The sequence below is a fragment of the Salvelinus sp. IW2-2015 genome, linkage group LG26 (assembly GCF_002910315.2).
Source record: "Salvelinus sp. IW2-2015 linkage group LG26, ASM291031v2, whole genome shotgun sequence".
NCBI lineage: Eukaryota > Metazoa > Chordata > Actinopteri > Salmoniformes > Salmonidae > Salvelinus > Salvelinus sp. IW2-2015.
In genome coordinates, this window is record NC_036866.1 from 21,142,112 (window position 1) to 21,160,123 (window position 18,012).

An 18,012-nucleotide genomic window follows, 5' to 3' on the forward strand; every position below is an offset into this window, starting at 1 on the left:
CATGAAACATGACCTGATACAGAACATTAATAGACAAGAACATCTCAAGGACAGAACTAAATCAATTGAAAAAAGGCACACGTAGCCTACATAGCAATACATACACACAAATTATCTAGGTCAAATAAGGGAGAGGTGTTGTTTTATCTGTTTATTAAACCAGGTTTGCTGTTCTTTTGAGAAATATGAGATGGAACGTAGGTTCCATGCAATAATGGCTCTATATAATACTGTATACGCTTTCTTGAATTTGTTCTGGATTTGGGGACTATGAAAAGACCCCTGGTGGCATGTCTGGTGGGGTAAGTGTGTGTGTCAGAGTTGTGTGTAAGTTGACTTTGCAAACAATTTGGGATTTTCAACACAATGTTTCTTATGAAAAGAAGAAGTGACGCAGTCAGTCTCTCCTTAACTCTTAGCCAAGAGAGACTGGCATGCATAGTATTTATATTAGCCCATTTAATGTTCCTGAGTGGCCTAGTTACAGTTTTGACTTAAATCGGCTTAAAAATCTACAGCAAGACTTGAAAATAGCTGTCATACAATGATCAACAACTAACTTGACAGAGCTTGAAGAGTTAAAAAAATATATAATGGGCAAGTGTTGTACATTTCAGGTGTTAAAAGCACTCAGAGATCACTGCCAAAGGTGATTCTAACATGTATTGAGTCAGGGAGTTGAATAATTATCTAATCAAGACATATTAGTTGTATTTTCCATAAAAATGTATAAACATTCTTCCATCTTGACATTAGAGTATTTTGTGTAGATCGCTGAAAAAATAATTCAATCCATTTTTATCCTACTTTGTAATAACAAAATGTGGAAAAAGTAAAGGGGTTTGAATACTTTAAGTCACTGTACATTTCGGCAGGTTGACATTTGTCATGAGTCTTGTCCTGGAGGGAGAACTGAGCAATTTCCCGCTTAGATAGGCCAGCTGCAAAGTCAAAATGGGCTATAATGTACAAATTCATGGATTTTGTTGTTGCTTTTTGGTCTTAATTTAAAGTTAAGAGTGTGGTTATGGTTAGGTTTAAAATCAGATTTGATTACTTTTTGGCTGTGCCAGATAGTGACCACTCTGAAAATCAAATCAAATTTGATGCTCCGTATACAACAGGTGTAGATCTTACCGTGAAATGCTTACATAGAAGCTCTTAACCAACAATTCAGTTCAAGAGAGTTAAGAAAACATTTACTAGAGTAAAAATAGTAAAATATAAAGTAACAAAAAAATTACGGGGCTATATACAGGGGGTACCGGTACCGAGTCAATGTGCGGGGGTACAGGTTAGTTAAGTTATTTTGTACATGTAGGTAGGGGTAAAGTGACTATGCATAGATAATAAACAGCGAGTAGCAGCAGTGTAAAAACAAAGGGGGGGGGGGCGAGTCAATGTAAATAGACTGTGCGGCCATTTGATTCATTGTTCAGCAGTCTTAAGGCTTGGGGGTAGAAGCTGTTAAGGAGCATTTTGGTGCTAGACGTGGCACTCCGGTACCACTTGCCCTGCGGTAGCAGAGAGAACAGTCTGACTTGGTTGACTGGAGTCTTTTATAATTCTTTGGGCCTTCCTCTGTCCGCCTAGTATATAGGTCCTGGATGGTAGGAAGCTCGGCCCCAGTGATGTACTGGGCCGTACGCACTACCCTCTGCAGCGCCTTACGGTCAGATGCCGAGCAGTTGCCATACCAGGTGGTGATGCAACCGGTCAGGATGCTCTCGATGGTGCAGTTGTAGAACTTTGAGGATCTGGGGACACATGCCAAATCTTTTGTCTCCTGAGAGGGAAACGCGTTGTCATGCCCTCTTCAAGACTGTCTTGTCTTGGTGTGTTTGGACCATGATAGTTTGTTGATGTGGACACCAAGGAACTGGAAACTCTCGACCCGCTCCACTACAGCCCCGTCAATGGGGGCCTGTTCGGCCCACCTTTTCCTGTAGTCCAKAATCAGCTCTCGTCTTGCTCACATTGAGAGGTTGTTGTCCTGGTACCACACTGACAGGTCTCCCTATAGGCTGCTGTCTCATCATTGTCGGTGATCAGGCCTACCACAGTTGTCTCGTCAGGAAACGTAATGGTGTTGGAGTCGTGTTTGAACAGGGAGTACATGAGGGGGACTAAACACACACCAGAGGGGCCCCAGAACAAGATTTATGACAGAAATCAGAAACCTGCTTAACTAGGGGTGAACAACCCTCTGCCCGGAGAACCTTCTGAAGCACTTTGTTCCAGCCATAATATAGGCTAACACACCAGGTTCCAGATAACCAGCTGCTGCTCTTCTGAACACTAAAATACACACAGCTCATATAGTAGCCTCTGTGGTCAACAACATAAACAAATGCCCAAAGATAAACAAACCTCAGCCAATGCCATGTAGCAGGGTTTGCAAACCTGTCAATCACATTCACACAAGTGAAACAGCAGCAAGCTTCAAGCCCTGAGACAAGATATGACAAGCCTTTCAGTATCACCTTTGATAAAAATCCACACATGATCTGCTATAACATAGTAATGTCAAGATAAACATTTTAACAAAAACACTGTAGGCCAATATATTTTTATTAGCTGTACATTCCTCATACATGCCCTCTCAGCCCAACCCAGCCATAATACATGTATTTATGTTGGTTTTCAGATCATTGCTAAATTCACACAGRACAGCCAGGTACAAAAATGATCAACCCAGAATTTAAGCGCTTGACAAAAAGCAATTTAAACGCAATTACATATAGGAGGAAAAGTCAGGTTGTATCAATCAGCATTAAAAATGTTCTGTGAAAGTAAATAGTCATCTTAAACAAGTAACAAACTTTATACAAAATATCCTTCCCTCAGTTCTCTCCTCCCCTTTTGAATGTCATTATCAGAATTTCTCAAGGCCCTCTCCTGTACACATCCCACAATAAAACTATGCAGTTATGACAAAATGGTCTGAGAAATTAACAGTGAACTGGGAGAAACATTCTGCTTCACAAGATTACCAAAGCCTCAATAATCATATTTCATGTACAGTTAAGACCTGAAGCTAGTTCAATTGGACACCTCCGTCAAATTCAACTCTGAACCCCGGAGCAAGTTTCACTGATTTGTTGTTCCACTCTAATCAGGGACTGATTTAAACCTGGGACACCAGATGTGAGCAATTCATTATCAGGTAGAACAGAAAACCAGCAGGCTCTGGACATCGTAGTGTAAGAGTTGAATACCCCTGCTCAACAATTTCACAGATCTTGACTAAAGCTTTTAAGAATATGAATGCATTTGACATCACTTAATCTCTTTACCTCATCTTGAAATGCAAAACAAGGTCATCTTTCTAAAATTAGAGCATTAGTGACTGTGGTTTGGGATGAACAGTGGGATAAGAGTGAGTAATGTACCTCCCATAAATGCGCTACAAATATTCAGGATAAAAAGCTCAAAACAGAGAAGGTCATATAGCCAACATGATTCTCAAAGTAGGCAAAGCCTCCCACATTAGAGATAAGAAAGCCATATACAGCCTGTGTTCCAAACAGCTACGGTTGACTTCCTTTCCTCCAGCAATGAAGGGCTTTAAAATCACTAGAAAAAGATTCAAATGCTGGTAATAAAACTAAAATAAAAAGTATTTACAAGCAAAACGAGCCCGGACTACCTTTTGTACAATCATAACAACCGCAGTCTTAAACTTTGTGGATGGATTTCATTGTCRCTGGCCTGATGTTGATCGAAGCCTCTACAAACTTCAGAATCTGTGACAAGTACAATAATAAGTCATATGGAATATGCAGTAAATAAAACATTTTTTTGTTTTAAAGAAAGCCATTCCTATCAACATGCCGAGCTAAAGTTAATTTTAGTCTACAGCAGATATAAGGTTCTAGATTACAAGGCTCACTTGGCACTCACTGTCGCCATGTCAAGGTCACAAACAGGTTACGAAAATAGTCATTAGATTGTGTGTGTGGGGGGGGGCGCAACTGACCAATGCAGTAAGTCCCAATGTCCACCATGTGTCAACCCTCAGCTACCAATAGATTACAGTAGAGAATGGAGCCATTATTTCACCAAATCTACAGACCAAAGCAGCTGGAACTTTAACTGTTACAGTGAATGCATGGAAGGATGTGGGTTTAAGTGAAAAGAGACAGATTTGTTAAAAACAAATGATAAAAATAAAGTGTAAAGCGGAGTGGTTTGTAATATGGCAGATTGTATGAAGAGGGTGGACTTGAAGGGAAAGGTTGAGACAAGGGGATGTCTTTGAGCTGGGCTAGATCACCGGTCCATCATGCTGAGGATCATCTCAGGGGTGAGATCTCCGTTGGGGGCAGCCTCTGCTACAGGCAGCTCCACTGTCTCCACCCCTGCTCCTGCCTCCTCCGACTGCTCCACCACCACCTCTATGGCAGCCTGCTCAGCCTCTGGCTCATTCTTCACTATGATGTTCTCTATGACACCTGTATTCTCATCCTCCACCTGGATGATGGCTGCTGCTGAGGAGACAGAGGTAACACCAGGCATTATAACGCAGCATTAAATGGGCATTTATTCAGACATTCCATGACACAGGACCAGTGGGGTGTAACTCACCTGCAGCAGCTTTGCCCTTAGGGGCAGCCTTGCTAGCTTTGGCAGGTGAGGCAGGTTTGGGTGCATTCTTGGGGGGTCTACCACGTTTCCTCTTGACGGGCGGCTCCACAGGGGCGGGGATAGGCTTGGTGGGTGGAGCCTGCTCCAACTCCATCTCCTCCTCCTCCTCCTCCTCCAGCAGTGCCTCTTCGGCATCCTCATCCTCTTCATCAATGTCATCCAGCTCAGGATCAGCATTGTCCTCTGGAGAAGGGAACAGTTAAAAAGAGTAACACTGATCTCATTACATTCAACGAGCAATAGCAAGTAGAGGTTTGGACCGAAACAGCTTATTATAGCAAAGTCAATAGGACACTACAAATAGATACGTTTCTGTAAAACAGGCCTCACCACTATCGTCATCATCGTCCTTCCTTGAGCGCATCTTCCTCTTCCTCCCACCCCGTCCTCTCTTGGGTGGGGTTCCGTTCTCTCCTTCAGTAGGATCCCCGTTACAGTTCTCTGCATGTCTGGCCATGGTGTTCTAAGGAGAAGAACACAAAACGTTTAAACAAATTAAATGAAGGGCTATGTCCAAAACATGGGTGTATTCTTCCACTCAGTTCATTTGTGTTTGAGTAAGTGTCCATACCCTGCGGGTGAAGGTCTTGCCACACTTGGTGCACACAAAGGCAGTAGGCACAAAGTTGGGGTCGTGGTAGCGCCGGAAGTGCATGTCCAGGAGCTGCTTCTGGCGGAAGGTCTTTTCACACTGGCTACAGGCGTACGGCTTCTCTCCTGTGTGTGTGCGCCTGTGCATCAGCATGTGACGCTCCTAGTCAATGTAAAGACAGCAAGAAACACACATAAGGACAGAGAAACTGCTGGGAATTTTACCAGCGCCATCTCAAAACAATCAGCATTGAACCAGTTTCCATAAACTCTTGCCTTCCTGACATTGACCTTGATTGGATATTTACTGACAAAGGAGCTAACTCCATCACCATAGCTACCCAGCATCACACACGCTATGCATATACTCCCATCTAGATCCATCAATCATCCCAGGTTAGCGACAACAGGTTACAGACAGCATGCTCTCTTACTTGTCTGCAGCAGTAGTCACACTGGTCACACTTGAAGCGTTTCTCATTCTTGTGGGACTTCTGGTGCTGGATGAGAGCATAGCGCTCGTGGAACACCGCATCACAGTAACGGCATTTCCGTCCCTGCTCAATGAACGAGTGCTGCTTACGCAGATGGACGCCTGGAGGAGAGAGGGGGTGTTAAAACCAGCTTATTGAGAGAGATGTCATCTGTATACACATTAGGCAAGTTCAAGCACGATGAAGTTTACAGTGGAGATGTCCAAATCATGCTGTCATCATATTGGGATGATCAGGCCAAGTCAACGTCTAGGTATCTAACCCAGGTCACTCTTGCGGGCGATGACTGTGTCACAGTGGGGGCAGTGGAACTTGGCCACGTTCTCTGTGTGCTTCTGCAGGATGTGCATCTTCATGGTTCCACTCTGGGTGAAACGGGCGTGGCAGATGTAGCATTCATACGGCTTCTCTCCTGGAAAACAAAAACAAGAGTGGACAAGTTCACAACAATCAGGTCAATCACTAATTGTGTTTACACAGTATCCTTGTGGCTGTGCCTCACCTGAGTGTGTCCTCATGTGTCTCTTCAGCTTGTAGGTGTCTCTGCTGGCGTAGCTGCACAGGCTGCACTGGAACGGACGCTCCCCAGTGTGGGAACGGATGTGCCGCTTTAGCTTGCTCACCTCCACACTGGCATAGTCACACATGGAGCACTTGAAGGGTTTCTCATGAGTGTGCTTGTAGCGACGATGTCGGACCAGCTCTCCGCTGGTCACAAAGGCCATGTCACAATCTTGACACTTGTGTGGTCTGGTACCTGTAGACAGAGACAGTTATAACGATAACGGTATCCAACATGGACAGGACTAACAATATAGGACTGTCTTTTAATGTGACTGATGACACCATACCTGTGTGTGTGTTGAGGTGGTTCCTCAGCAGGGTAACGGTCCTGAAGGCCCTTCCACACAGATGGCACTTGTGGGGCCTCTCGTCCGTGTGGCTCTTCATGTGTCGGTCCAGGTTGGAGCGGCGGGGACAGGTGTAGCTACACAGCTCACACTGGAATGTTTTCTTCACACCTGGAGCATACAAATGCCTAGAGTCAGCACTTGCAGAGGCAAACAGCACCACAACTTGAGTTACAACATTCACTATAAACAAAGGACACAGCAAGCAGTGGTGCTAGTAATCTCACCCTTCTTCTTGATCTTGGTGGGTTTGGGGGGCTTCATGTTGCCCACCACTTTCTCTGCATTGACCTCAGAGAGCATCCCCTCCTGCTGCTCCTCCTCAAAGTCATAGACAGACACYTCCATGTTGTCTTTGTCCCCCTCAGTGTTGTAGCGCAGCTTGCTCTTCTTTGCTTTCTTGGCAGTCTTCTTGGCCGGGGGTTGGTAGTCTGGGTCTGTGGTCCACTGTGGGTCTTCAGGCTGGGGCTCGCAGTGCAGCCCCTCTTCCTCCTCCTCAGGCTGGACCTGCTGCTCCTCCTGGTGCTGGAGCTCATCCTGCTCCACTGTCTCCACCTCACCATTCGCACCCACCTTCACCACCTGAAGGAGTAGAGTTTTAAGTTTCTCTAGAACTAGTACATCTAGATATGTACCAGTAGCACAAAACGCTGCTATACACCCCTGGGAAAAGATGCTTCCATTAGCCCTGAATGATGTAATATCTAGTCTTGAAGTGCAGTTCTTACCTGGAAGCCCTCTGGCAGGGGCAGGGTGTGGCAGATCATAGGGTTTCCATCTTTGGGCATGGCCGTGGCGTCCACGAAGGTGCCCTGTAGCTCCTCTACAGTGGCCTGCGTTACAGGCACAGCCGAGACAGGCACCTGGACCAGCTGTAGCTCCCCAAGGCCTCCAAGCTGCTGCTCCTCCAAATTGACAACCTGCAGAGTGATGATCTGGGTCTCATCCACTGTGGTGACTGTGGCCTCGTGGGCTGTGACCACAGGGGCGTCCATCACCTCAGTCTTCATCTGCAGCAGGGCCGGGTCCAGGGAATCCATTACCATCATCTCCACATTGACTCCATCCACCAGCTCCTGGGGATCCAGGCCCCCCTCTCCCACGGGCTGCTGGTCCATTACCCCCTCTGCTGCTTGCTGGAGCAGGTCTGCCACCACCTCCTCCCCCTCATAGGTGATGCTGTCCTTGGCCTCAACCACAACGTCGGTTGGTCCGCCGTCCATCGGTAATACCTGAGAGAGCCAACCCAAAACCAATCAGCACACAATCTAGCAATGTAATGTGAACTCATAACCATTTATTCATAAATGRTGAAACTGTTTTTGCAATTTGCAGAGAATTTAAATCCCTTTTCAGTACCTGGACATATGATCAACCTAGGTAGGCTTAACAGACAGAAAATGGCATACTGTTCAGCTCACTCAAGATCTCAGACAAAGTTGATGCAACTTCCTCAGCTTCCTAAATTGTTACCTGCACCAGAAAGGAATACTTCATCTTTCTAGATCTGCTTGGCTTCCTCAATTTCTGACTCAACTCCCCTGACTGTTACCTGACACTGAACCTGTGGGGAAGACAAACAAGTTGACATTTCTACATAAACCTACTGCATGAATTGAACGCACAGACACATTCGTAGCTAGTTGGGCCATTCTGCGAAGGGTGCAATTGCGGGCCGCAATTTTGATAGTGGACATGAAGTCATATAGCTAGCTAACATCAGCTAGTCATGTTTATGTACCGCTACCAGTTGGGTTGTAGAGGGAGCTCTACCCTGTTTTGATCAATTCTATCCAGCTAGTGTCGTTGTAGCTCAAGGTAGGCTTTGAATCAGACAACGGACACTGGATTGAAAATGAACTGCAGTAAGCTTGGAGAAGACATTTCGTCAAACAAAAATCTAGACTACGTGCTCATTAAATGTAGGGCGAAGGGGGACGTCGTTTTACTGGAAACGCTAGTGAAAATGGCTATCGTGGTCATTTGCTAGTTATGCATGTTACTTGTTTGAATTCGGTATGCGCTAGAAGCCAATTTGGCTACCTAACGTTTATGTTGTTAGCTAGCTACTGAAACGTTACCTAGCGCCTTCTAAAATTGTGAATCGTCTTTGCATCGTGACTTAACCTTGTTTTAATTGCCAGCTTTTAAAATATGATAATTGGCTAGCTAAACTATAACATAAACRAACAGTTAGCTAATTATCTAAGTTAGCTAGGTCAATGGTAGGGGTTTGCTAACGTTAGCTTTTGCGAAGGCCATTGTGGGCGAAAACATTTCGTTTTGTTACTGTTTCGATAATTTATGGCTTTATTAGTTCGTTAACAATACTAGTTAATGGCGTGGAAAGTGACATTACATAGCTAACTTAGCGGTCTACCTAACAAGTTATGCGTTGAACGGCTAGTTAGTGAACTGTATGTAGTTAGCTATGATAGTTACTGTAGCAAGATTATGCATGTGCGATTTAGAAAATTCGTTGTTCTGTGCTGCAATCTGGCGCGCGCTGAGTTGATACACAGCCGCGAGTTTCCATCTCGACTCCGTAAAACGGCAGGAAACAAAGACGAAGAAAAAGAAAATGGACGCCTGGCCTTAAAACTAAACCAACACGTTGAAGTCTTTAATGATCGATCCTTGCCGAAATGCAAACTAACATAGCTCCAAAAAGAGTCGTTATTGCAAAATTTCGTTGAACTTCTGGGTTATAAATGTTTTTTGCTAAATCTTCAATAACGATAGAGGGAGACAAACACCCCCGTCTGCCGCCTGGACCGGGAGCCCCATCGTGACACCTAGAGGCCGATTAAAGCTCCTGCAAAGCTCCCCCCTTTTCTGGAAAGTACTCTTACTTTACCTGCTCTTCGTCGTTTATTTCCTCGCTGAATTTGACAGAAAGCCCAGAGTATGTTCTTCAATCTGACCGAGATGGCTGAGAATTACGCCCTTCTCCTCCTGGGGTTTTAATCCTCTCCCGCTTTTTCAGAAAAGGCTCCGCACAAAATGGCGGCCTTGTGAAGTTTGTGCGCCTGTGCAGAGTGAAGGGGGGCGGTGGCGAAAGGGTGGGTGTAAACCAGTGTAGACATTGAATTATGGGGATTGGCCATGTGGGGCGCTACTTTTGAAATACCGTACACCGTCATGAATAGATAATTTTAGGTTATTTATCATAAATCTAACCGTATTTCTAATTTTATTTAATAGGCCTATAATAAACCCTATCTGAATATGTCTGCCTCTATTGTAGTTGTACCAAAAGGAAAACCTGTAATCAGTTTGAACAATTTGTCTGCCTCTCATTGCTGTGCCAAAGGCCATGGGGTACAGTATCATTAGCTATGTGTCTGTTTATTTTACAATGGCCAAACGTAATTAACATAGGGAAATGATACATTATCACACCCTTCTCTTACAGCAAAAGGAAACTTTATTTTTGAACACATTTTTATTAATAATTCGTTTACATTTATTGCCAGGCAAGATATCTGCCAGACTATACTTTTATGGAAAGAAAATCATTTATTTTAATGCTGCACAATTTGAGTCATATGGAAAATATACTTTGCTGCAGTGTTTCTATTAGCACTGTATCTCTTCATTCTTAGTTTCATCTCTCCACTAACTTGAGGCACTTAGACAACTTAAAAAGCTCCTTCAGTGTATATTGTTATTTTGAAGTCCTATATAATAAAACTGATGAATCTGCTAAGTAAATAATATACAGTGAATGCAGGTTCTCATCACACCCTGATTCCACACTATAATGGCCAGCAGGTGGCCAGTCCTAGCAGTGTGGTTGTCTATTTAAGTGAGAAGTTGTCTGCTCCAAAGGCAAAAGTCCAGTCCAGCACAGTTTTAAGTTTTCAATAAAAAAAGAAAGAAAATAACTCCACCACCAATACAGCAGAAATAATCTTCAGTTATATCCCCAGTGGCATGAGTCTCAGGAAGTGCATGGTGACTTGAGGCATCAGCACTCAAACCAACTATGAATTTACTCCAATTGTCTCAACAATGCCAACCGAATTACACTACAATTATATAACATATACACTTCCAGTGGGAATATATATTTCCACAAAGCATATAATGATAGTATGGAATGATGGCACTGTAATAATTTTCTTCAGACTTCCTTTCCCGACCGGCATGGCAACAAGCTCCTCATCAGACTGTGGTCCTAGAATTTGGAACTGTTTCACCACCATCATCTCCTGAGGAACAACCCAATCCCTTCCATCCCCATGACTTACTTCAGTACTCCTACCAAACACTCAAAGTCATTCTCCACACAGACCAACGCCAACCTGCTTCATCACAAATTAAGCAAATAATAAGTGCATTTCCCCAGAAAAGTAATCATGTCACTTTTCCACTTTGTTCTATCCATGCCATGATCTGACACAATGATTGCAGTGTCCTTCCATCCATTCATCATCCCAGCTATAATTACATGACTCAGAAGGCAACACCACCAGACCAAAACATACTGTAAGGCAGTAAAATACTTCTACCACTCTTCATCGCTTCTACAATTCCACAGTTTTCATGAGTAGTTATCACTTATTTACACACAGGTTGGTAATATGAGAGTTTAGTTCACTGACTTCGTGTCAAGCTGTAGATGTCATCCCAGTGTTAGTGAGTGTATGTGCAAAAGTCAGCATCCTCTTTGCATCTGGGTATATTCCACCCTGTTTGACAGTGTATATTTTAATGTGTGTATGGCATAATGGCTGTAACAGTGTGTTGACATGGGCATGACGGTATCAGTATCCCGTTCTAGTGGCATTAGAAGGCGGTGCTGGCCATGCTGCCAGGGGAGAAGAGGCGTGGCACTCCCTCCTGCAGTGATATCTCAACGTGTCTGTGGGCCAACTTCCCCTCCTCGCCTGGACGGGAACACAGAGAACGTCAAATCACACGTCTCTTTCCCCACAAACATCTTATCCATTATTCCCTCATTCACTAGATCCCTCCCACAGAAAACCCACCCTCTGTGCCCTTGTACCCCTTGATCAAATCAACGTTTATTGGTCGCATACACAGATTTGCAGGTGCAGTGAAATGCTGGTGTTTCTAGCTCCAACASTGCAGCAATACCTAGCAATAAAACATTTTAAAACAATACATACATAATCCGGAAAGTATGAGTAATGTCAGAGACCAGAATATACTGTGTGTGTGTGTGTGTGTGTGTGTATAAATATATAATAMCTGTGCCACTAGAGATTCTGGGTTCGAGACCAGGCACTGTCGCAGCCGGCAGCGACCGGGAGAACCATGGGGCGGCGCACAATTGACCCAGTGTCTTCCGGGTTAGGCCGGCAGGGATGTCCTTGTCCCATTGCGCTCTAGGGACTCCTGTGGCGGGCCGAGCGCAGTGCACGCTGACACGGTCGCCAGGTGTACGGTGTTTCCTCTGACACATTGGTGCGGCTGGCTTCTGTGTTAAGTGGGCATTGTGGCAAGGAGCAGTGCGGCTTGGTTGGGTTGTGTTTCGGAAGACGCACGGCTCTCGACCTTTGCCGCTCCCGAGTCTGTATGGGAGTTGCAGCGATGAGACAAGACTAACTACCAATTGGATACCATGAAATTGGGGAGAAAAAGGGGTAAAAAATTATAAATTAAATAAAATAACACACACACCTGGACACCTGCTCGTCGAACATCTCATTCCAAAATCATAGACATTAATATGGAGATGGTCCCCCCTTTGCTGCTATAACAGCCTCCACAGTTCTGGGAAGGCTTTCCACTAGATGTTGGAACATTGCTGCGGGGACTTGCTTCCATTCAGACACAAGAACATGAGTAAGGTCGGGCACTGATGTTGGGAGATTAGGCTTGGCTCGCAGTCGGCGTTCCAATTAATCCCAAAGGTGTTCGATAGGGTTGAGGTCAGGGCTCTGTGCAGGCCAGTCAAGTTCACTTCGTGTACGGGGGCATTGTCATGCTGAAATAGGAAAGGTCCTTCCCTAAACTGTTGCTACAAAGTTGGAAGCACGGAATCGCCTAGAAAGTCATTGTATGCTGTAGCGTTAAGATTTCCCTTCACTGGAACTAAGGGGCCTAGCCCGAACCATAAAAAACACCCCCAGATCATTATTCCTCCTCCACCAAACTTTACAGTTGGCACTATGAATTAGGGCAGGAAGTGTTCTCCTGGCATCTGCCAAACCCAGATTCGTTTGTCGGACTGCCAAATGGTGAAGCGTGACTCACTCTAGAAAACGCGTTTCCACTGCTTCAGAGTCCAATGGCGGCGAGCTTTACACCACTCCAGCAGATGCTTGGCATTGCACATGGTGATTTTAGGCTTGTGTGCGGCTGCTAGTCCATGGAAACCCATATCATGAAGCTCCCGACGAACAGTTATTGTGCTGACGTTGCTTCTAGAGGCAGTTTGGAACTTGGTAGTGAGTATTGCAACTGAGGAAAGACGATTTGTATGAGCTACGCACTTCAGCACTCAATGATCCCATTCTGTGAGCTTGTGTGGCTTACCATTTCGCAGCTGAGCCGTTGTTGCTCCTAGACATTTCCACTTCACAATAACAGAACTAACAATTGACCGGAGCAGCTTTAGTTGGGCAGAAATTTGACGAAATGACTTGGGAAGGTGGCATCCTTTGACAGTGCCACGTTGAAAGTCACTGAGCTCTTCAGTGAGGCCATTCTACTGCCAATGTTTGTCTATGGAGATTGCATGGCCATGTGATCGATTTAATATACCCGCCAGCAACGGGTGTGGCTGAAATAGCTGAATCCACTAATTTGAAGGGATGTCCACATACTTCTGTATATATAGCCTATATACATACATACATACAGTGCATTCGGAAAGCATTCAGACCCCTCGACTTTTTCCACATTTTGTTACGTTACAACCTTATTCATCAATCTAAACACAATACCGCATAACGACAAAGTAATAACAGGTTTAGACATTTTTGCAAATTTACTGCAAATAAAAAACAGAAATACCTTATTTGCATAAGTATTTAGACCCTTTGCTATGAGACTCGAAATTGAGCTCAGGTGCGTCCTGTTTCCATTGATCATCCTTGAGATGTTTCTACAACTTGATTGGAGTCCACCTGTGGTAAATTCAATTGATTGGACATGATTTGGAAAGGCACACACCTGTTGACAGTGCATGTCAGAGCAAAAACCAAGCCATGAGGTCAAAGGAATTGTCCGTGAAGCTCCGAAACTGGATTGTGTCGAGGCACAGATCTGGGGAAGGGTACCAAAAAGTGTCTACAGCTTTGAAGGTCCCCAAGAACACAGTGGCCTCCATCATTCTTAAATGGAAGAAGTTTGGAACCACCAAGACTTCCTAAAGCTGGCCACCCGGCCAAACTGAGCAATCGGGGGATTAGGGCCTTGGTCAGGGAGGTGACCAAGAACCCAATGGTCACTCTGACAGAGCTCCAGAGTTCCTGTGTAGAGATGGGAGAACCTTCCAGAAGGACAATCATTTCTGCAGCACTCCACCAATCAAGCCTTTATGATAGAGTGGCCAGACGGAAGTCACTCCTTAGTAAAAGGCACATGACAGCCCGCTTGGAGTTTGCCAAAACGCACCTAAAGGACTCTTAGACCATGAGAAACAGGTTTCTCTGGTCTGATGAAACCAAGTTTGAACTCTTTGGCCTGAATGCCAAGTGTCACGTCTGGAGGAAACCTGGCACCATCCCTACGGTGAGGCATGACGGTGGCAGCATCATGCTGTGGGGATGTTTTTCAGTGGCAGGGATTGGGAGACTAGTCAGGATCGAGGGAAAGATATGATGAAAACCTGCTCCAGAGAGCTCAGGACCTCAGACTGGAGCAAAGGTTCACTTTCCAACAGGACAACGGCCTTAAGCACACAGCCAAGACAATGCAAGAGTGGCTTCCGGACAGGTCTCTGAATGTCCTTGAGTGGCCCAGCCAGAGCCCAGACTTCAACCCGATCTAAAATCTCTGGAGACCTGAAAATAGCTGTACAGTGCTTGAAAGGATCTTCAGAAGAGAATGGGAGAAATTCCCCAAATATAGGCGTGCAAAGCATGTAGCGTCATACCCTAGAAGACTCAAGGCTGTAATCGCTGCCAAAGGTGCTTCAACAAAGTACTGACTAAAGGTTCTGAATACTTATGTAAAATGTGATTTGAGTTTTTAATTTATTACATGTGTATTGTGTGTATATAGATTGATGAGGGGAATTAAAAAACAAAAACATTTTAGAATAAGGCTGTAACGTAACAAAATGTGGAAAAAGTCAAGGGGGTCTGAATACTTTCCCGAAGGCACAGTACATACACAGTTGAAGTCGGAAGTTTACATACACCTTAGCCAAATACATTTAAACTCAGTTTTTCACAATTCCTGACATTTAATCAGAGTAACAATTCCCTAGGTCAAGTTAGGATCACCACTTTATTTTAAGAATGTGAAATGTCAGAATAATAGAGATAATTATTTATTTCAGCTTTTATTTCTTTCATCACATTCCCAGTGGGTCAGAAGTTTACATACACTCAATTAGTATTTGGTAGCATTGCCTTTAAATTGTTTAACATAGGTCAAACGTTTCGGGTAGCCTTCCACAAGCTTCCCACAATAAGTTGGGTGAATTTTGGCCCATTCCTCCTGACAGAGCTGGTGTAACTGAGTCAGGTTTGTAGGCCTCCTAGCTCACACATGCTTTTTCAGTTCTGCCKAAATAATTCTATAGGATTGAGGTCAGGGCTTTGTGATGGCCACTCCAATACCTTGACTTTGTTGTTCTTAAACCATTTTGCCACAACTTTGGAAGTATGCTTGGGGTCATTGTCCATTTGGAAGACCCATTTGCAACCAAGCTTTAACTTCCTGACTGATGTCTTGAGATATTGCTTCAATATATCCACATAATTTCCCCACCTCATGATGCCATCTATTTTGTGAAGTGCACCAGTCCCTCCTGCAGCAAAGCACCCCCACAACATGATGCTGCCACCCCTGTGCTTCACGGTTGGGATGGTGTTCTTCGGGTTGCAAGACTCCCCCTTTTTCCTCCAAACATAATGAAGGTCATTATGGCCAAACAGTTCAATTTTTGTTTCATCAGACCAGAGGACATTTCTCCAAAAGGTACAATCTTTGTCCCCATGTGTAGTTGCAAACCGTAGTCTTGCTTTTTTATGGCGGTTTTGGAGCAGTAGCTTCTTCCTTGCTGAGCGGCCTTTCAGGTTATGTCGATATAGGACTTGTTTTACTGTCGATGTAGATACTTTGTACCCGTTTCCTCCAGCATCTTCACAAGGTCCTTGTTGTTCTGGGATTGATTTGCACTTTTGCACCAAAGTACGTTCATCTCTAGGAGACAGAAGGCGTCTCCTTCCTGAGCGGTATGACGGCTGCATGGTCCCATGGTGTTTATACAAATGAACGTGGTACCTTCAGGCGTTTGGAAATTGCTCCCAAGGATGAACCAGACTTGTGGAGGTCTACAATCTTTATCCTGAGGTCTTGGCTGATTTCTTTGGATTTTCCCATGATGTCAAGCAAAGAGACACTGAGTTTGAATGTAGGCCTTGAAATACATCCAATTGACTCAAATGATGTCAATTAGCCTATCAGAAGCTCCTAAAGCCATGACATAATTTTCTGGAATTTTCCAAGCTGTTTAAAAGGCAGTCAACTTAGTGTATGTAAACTTCTGACCCACTATAATTGTGATACAGTGAATTATAAGTTAAATAATCTGTCTGTAAACAATTGTTGGAAAAATGACTTGTGTCATGCACAAAGTATATGTCCTAACGACTTGCCAAAACTATAGTTTGTTAGCAAGAAATTTGTGGAGTGGTTGAAAAACGAGTTTTAATGACTCCAACCTAAGTGTATGTAAACTTCCAACTTCAACTGTATAATCTCACTCAGTCCCTTATCAAACATGTCGTTTTTATCTTTCTACTCACCAAGCACCAGCAGCGCTTGTTTGGCAGCGTCCCTCACATCCTCCTTGTCTGATCGACAGAGATAGACCAGCTGGTCGATGCTCTCTTTGGCCTGCAGAACATAAAAACAGAGTGGACTCAACAGTCTGACTCCAGACACTAGGGTAGGTAGAGGTAAAAAACAGATGGAGTATAGAGATTGTTGAAGAGATGTGACTAATAAGTGGTGAGACTGACCTTCAGACATGCAAGTGCTTTACAGCCACACACTCGCGTCTCCACACTCTCATTCTCCAGAAGCTCCAGACAGCTTACTAGGGCCTGGGGTAAAATACCAAAATACACTATAATTTACCCAAACAAACATAAATCCACACGGGTGATCCTAGCAACAAGTTAACACTTTTTAAGAAGTGCATTTCAAAAGTGCTACAGTGTGAGTAGGGCCTGAAATGAATGCATCTCGGTCTCACCCTCTCTCGATGGCGTGGCTGGTCGGCGAGGCTCCGGAGCAGGGAGCTGGCAGAGGCAGACACCTTCCCACGCGGGTCCCTGAGCAGTAGGCTGACAGCATGCAGCCCCTCCCTCTTCAGGCTGCTCTCTGGAGGCCTCTTCAGGGCCTTCACCAGTACCTCCTGGTCCCCTGACTGCAGGCTCTGAACCAGCCACACTGAGGGGGGGAAATGTGTGGAGGTGGTGGAGGGTGGACAGGGAAGAAGAAAAAGAAACAGGGTAGACAGTGTGTTGTGGAAGGAAGAAGGTAGTAAAAAAGAGAGCGAATGAGGGAGGATGGAATGGCGATAAAAATAAGAGAATAGAATGAGGTGAGTATGTTATAGTGGGTGTGGTGAAACAACAACGAGAGCAATCAGCCTTTTAAATCATGTACATTCACACATTCATCATGACTGAGCATAGAGCCAAGTGGCTGTCTGTAACCTAGTAAGACACATTAACTTATTCATTCAAACTAACTCCACGCAATAGTCAATCTCCCAGACACTAACCCTCCTCCGCTAATTCAATGATGTGTGTGTCCAACTCGCTCACTCCCTCGGCCTCTAGGTAGCTCCAGAACTGGAAGAGGGTCAGCATGTCTCTGGCCACCCCGCCCCCACGCGTGGGCAGCCTCCTCTCCAGCATCCTCTCCACCAGACGCAAGAACACTAGACACAGCACAGAGAGATGGGTCAGACGTGACAAGATGGCACATCACAGCTTCCCTCAGACTAATGTGTGTATATGTGACATCATATAGGCCACTGGAACCAAAGCCAGGAGCATTGCTGATCCAAACTCCTTAGGCAGAGTGTTTTAGACCATGTATCACTATGTTTAAATATTATATATGCCATTTAGCAGACACTTTTATTCAAAGTGACTTACATACATTTTATGTATGGTGGGCCCGGGAATCGAACCCACTACCCTGGTATT

General features: G+C 44.6%; 2 protein-coding genes across 7 annotated transcripts in view; both read right to left on the minus strand.

Moving 5' to 3' along the window:
* Positions 1 to 2,553: 2,553 nt before the first annotated feature.
* Positions 2,554 to 9,683, minus strand: LOC111952450 (CCCTC-binding factor (zinc finger protein)). Of its 3 annotated transcripts, XM_023971124.2 has the most exons (12): positions 9,086 to 9,432; positions 8,117 to 8,207; positions 7,372 to 7,875; positions 6,871 to 7,225; positions 6,584 to 6,754; positions 6,235 to 6,489; positions 5,995 to 6,144; positions 5,673 to 5,833; positions 5,219 to 5,401; positions 4,978 to 5,110; positions 4,588 to 4,830; positions 2,554 to 4,490 (listed from the first exon to the last, which is right to left on the minus strand). In XM_023971124.2, the coding sequence occupies exons 2-12, from the start codon at positions 8,138 to 8,140 to the stop codon at positions 4,273 to 4,275; spliced, it is 2,397 nt and encodes a 798-aa protein (XP_023826892.1). In that variant the 5' UTR covers positions 8,141 to 8,207; positions 9,086 to 9,432; the 3' UTR covers positions 2,554 to 4,272. The 3 variants fall into 3 exon arrangements, with proteins under 3 accessions (XP_023826892.1, XP_023826894.1, XP_023826893.1); XM_023971126.2 differs by lacking the exons at positions 8,117 to 8,207; positions 9,086 to 9,432 and adding an exon at positions 9,501 to 9,683; XM_023971125.2 differs by having other exon boundaries at positions 2,554 to 4,487; positions 8,117 to 9,433.
* A 386-nt stretch (positions 9,684 to 10,069) lies between these two features.
* Positions 10,070 to 18,012, minus strand: part of ripor1 (RHO family interacting cell polarization regulator 1) — a 73,023-nt gene continuing 65,080 nt past the window's right edge. For all 4 annotated transcript variants that reach the window (XM_023971121.2, XM_023971119.2, XM_023971122.2 and 1 more), the window contains 5 exons: positions 17,583 to 17,741; positions 17,049 to 17,245; positions 16,813 to 16,896; positions 16,597 to 16,687; positions 10,070 to 11,535 (listed from right to left, as the gene is read on the minus strand). In XM_023971121.2, coding sequence (XP_023826889.1) covers positions 11,435 to 11,535; positions 16,597 to 16,687; positions 16,813 to 16,896; positions 17,049 to 17,245; positions 17,583 to 17,741 — 632 coding nt within the window. In that variant the 3' untranslated portion in view covers positions 10,070 to 11,434. The remainder of the gene's footprint in view (positions 11,536 to 16,596; positions 16,688 to 16,812; positions 16,897 to 17,048; positions 17,246 to 17,582; positions 17,742 to 18,012) is intronic.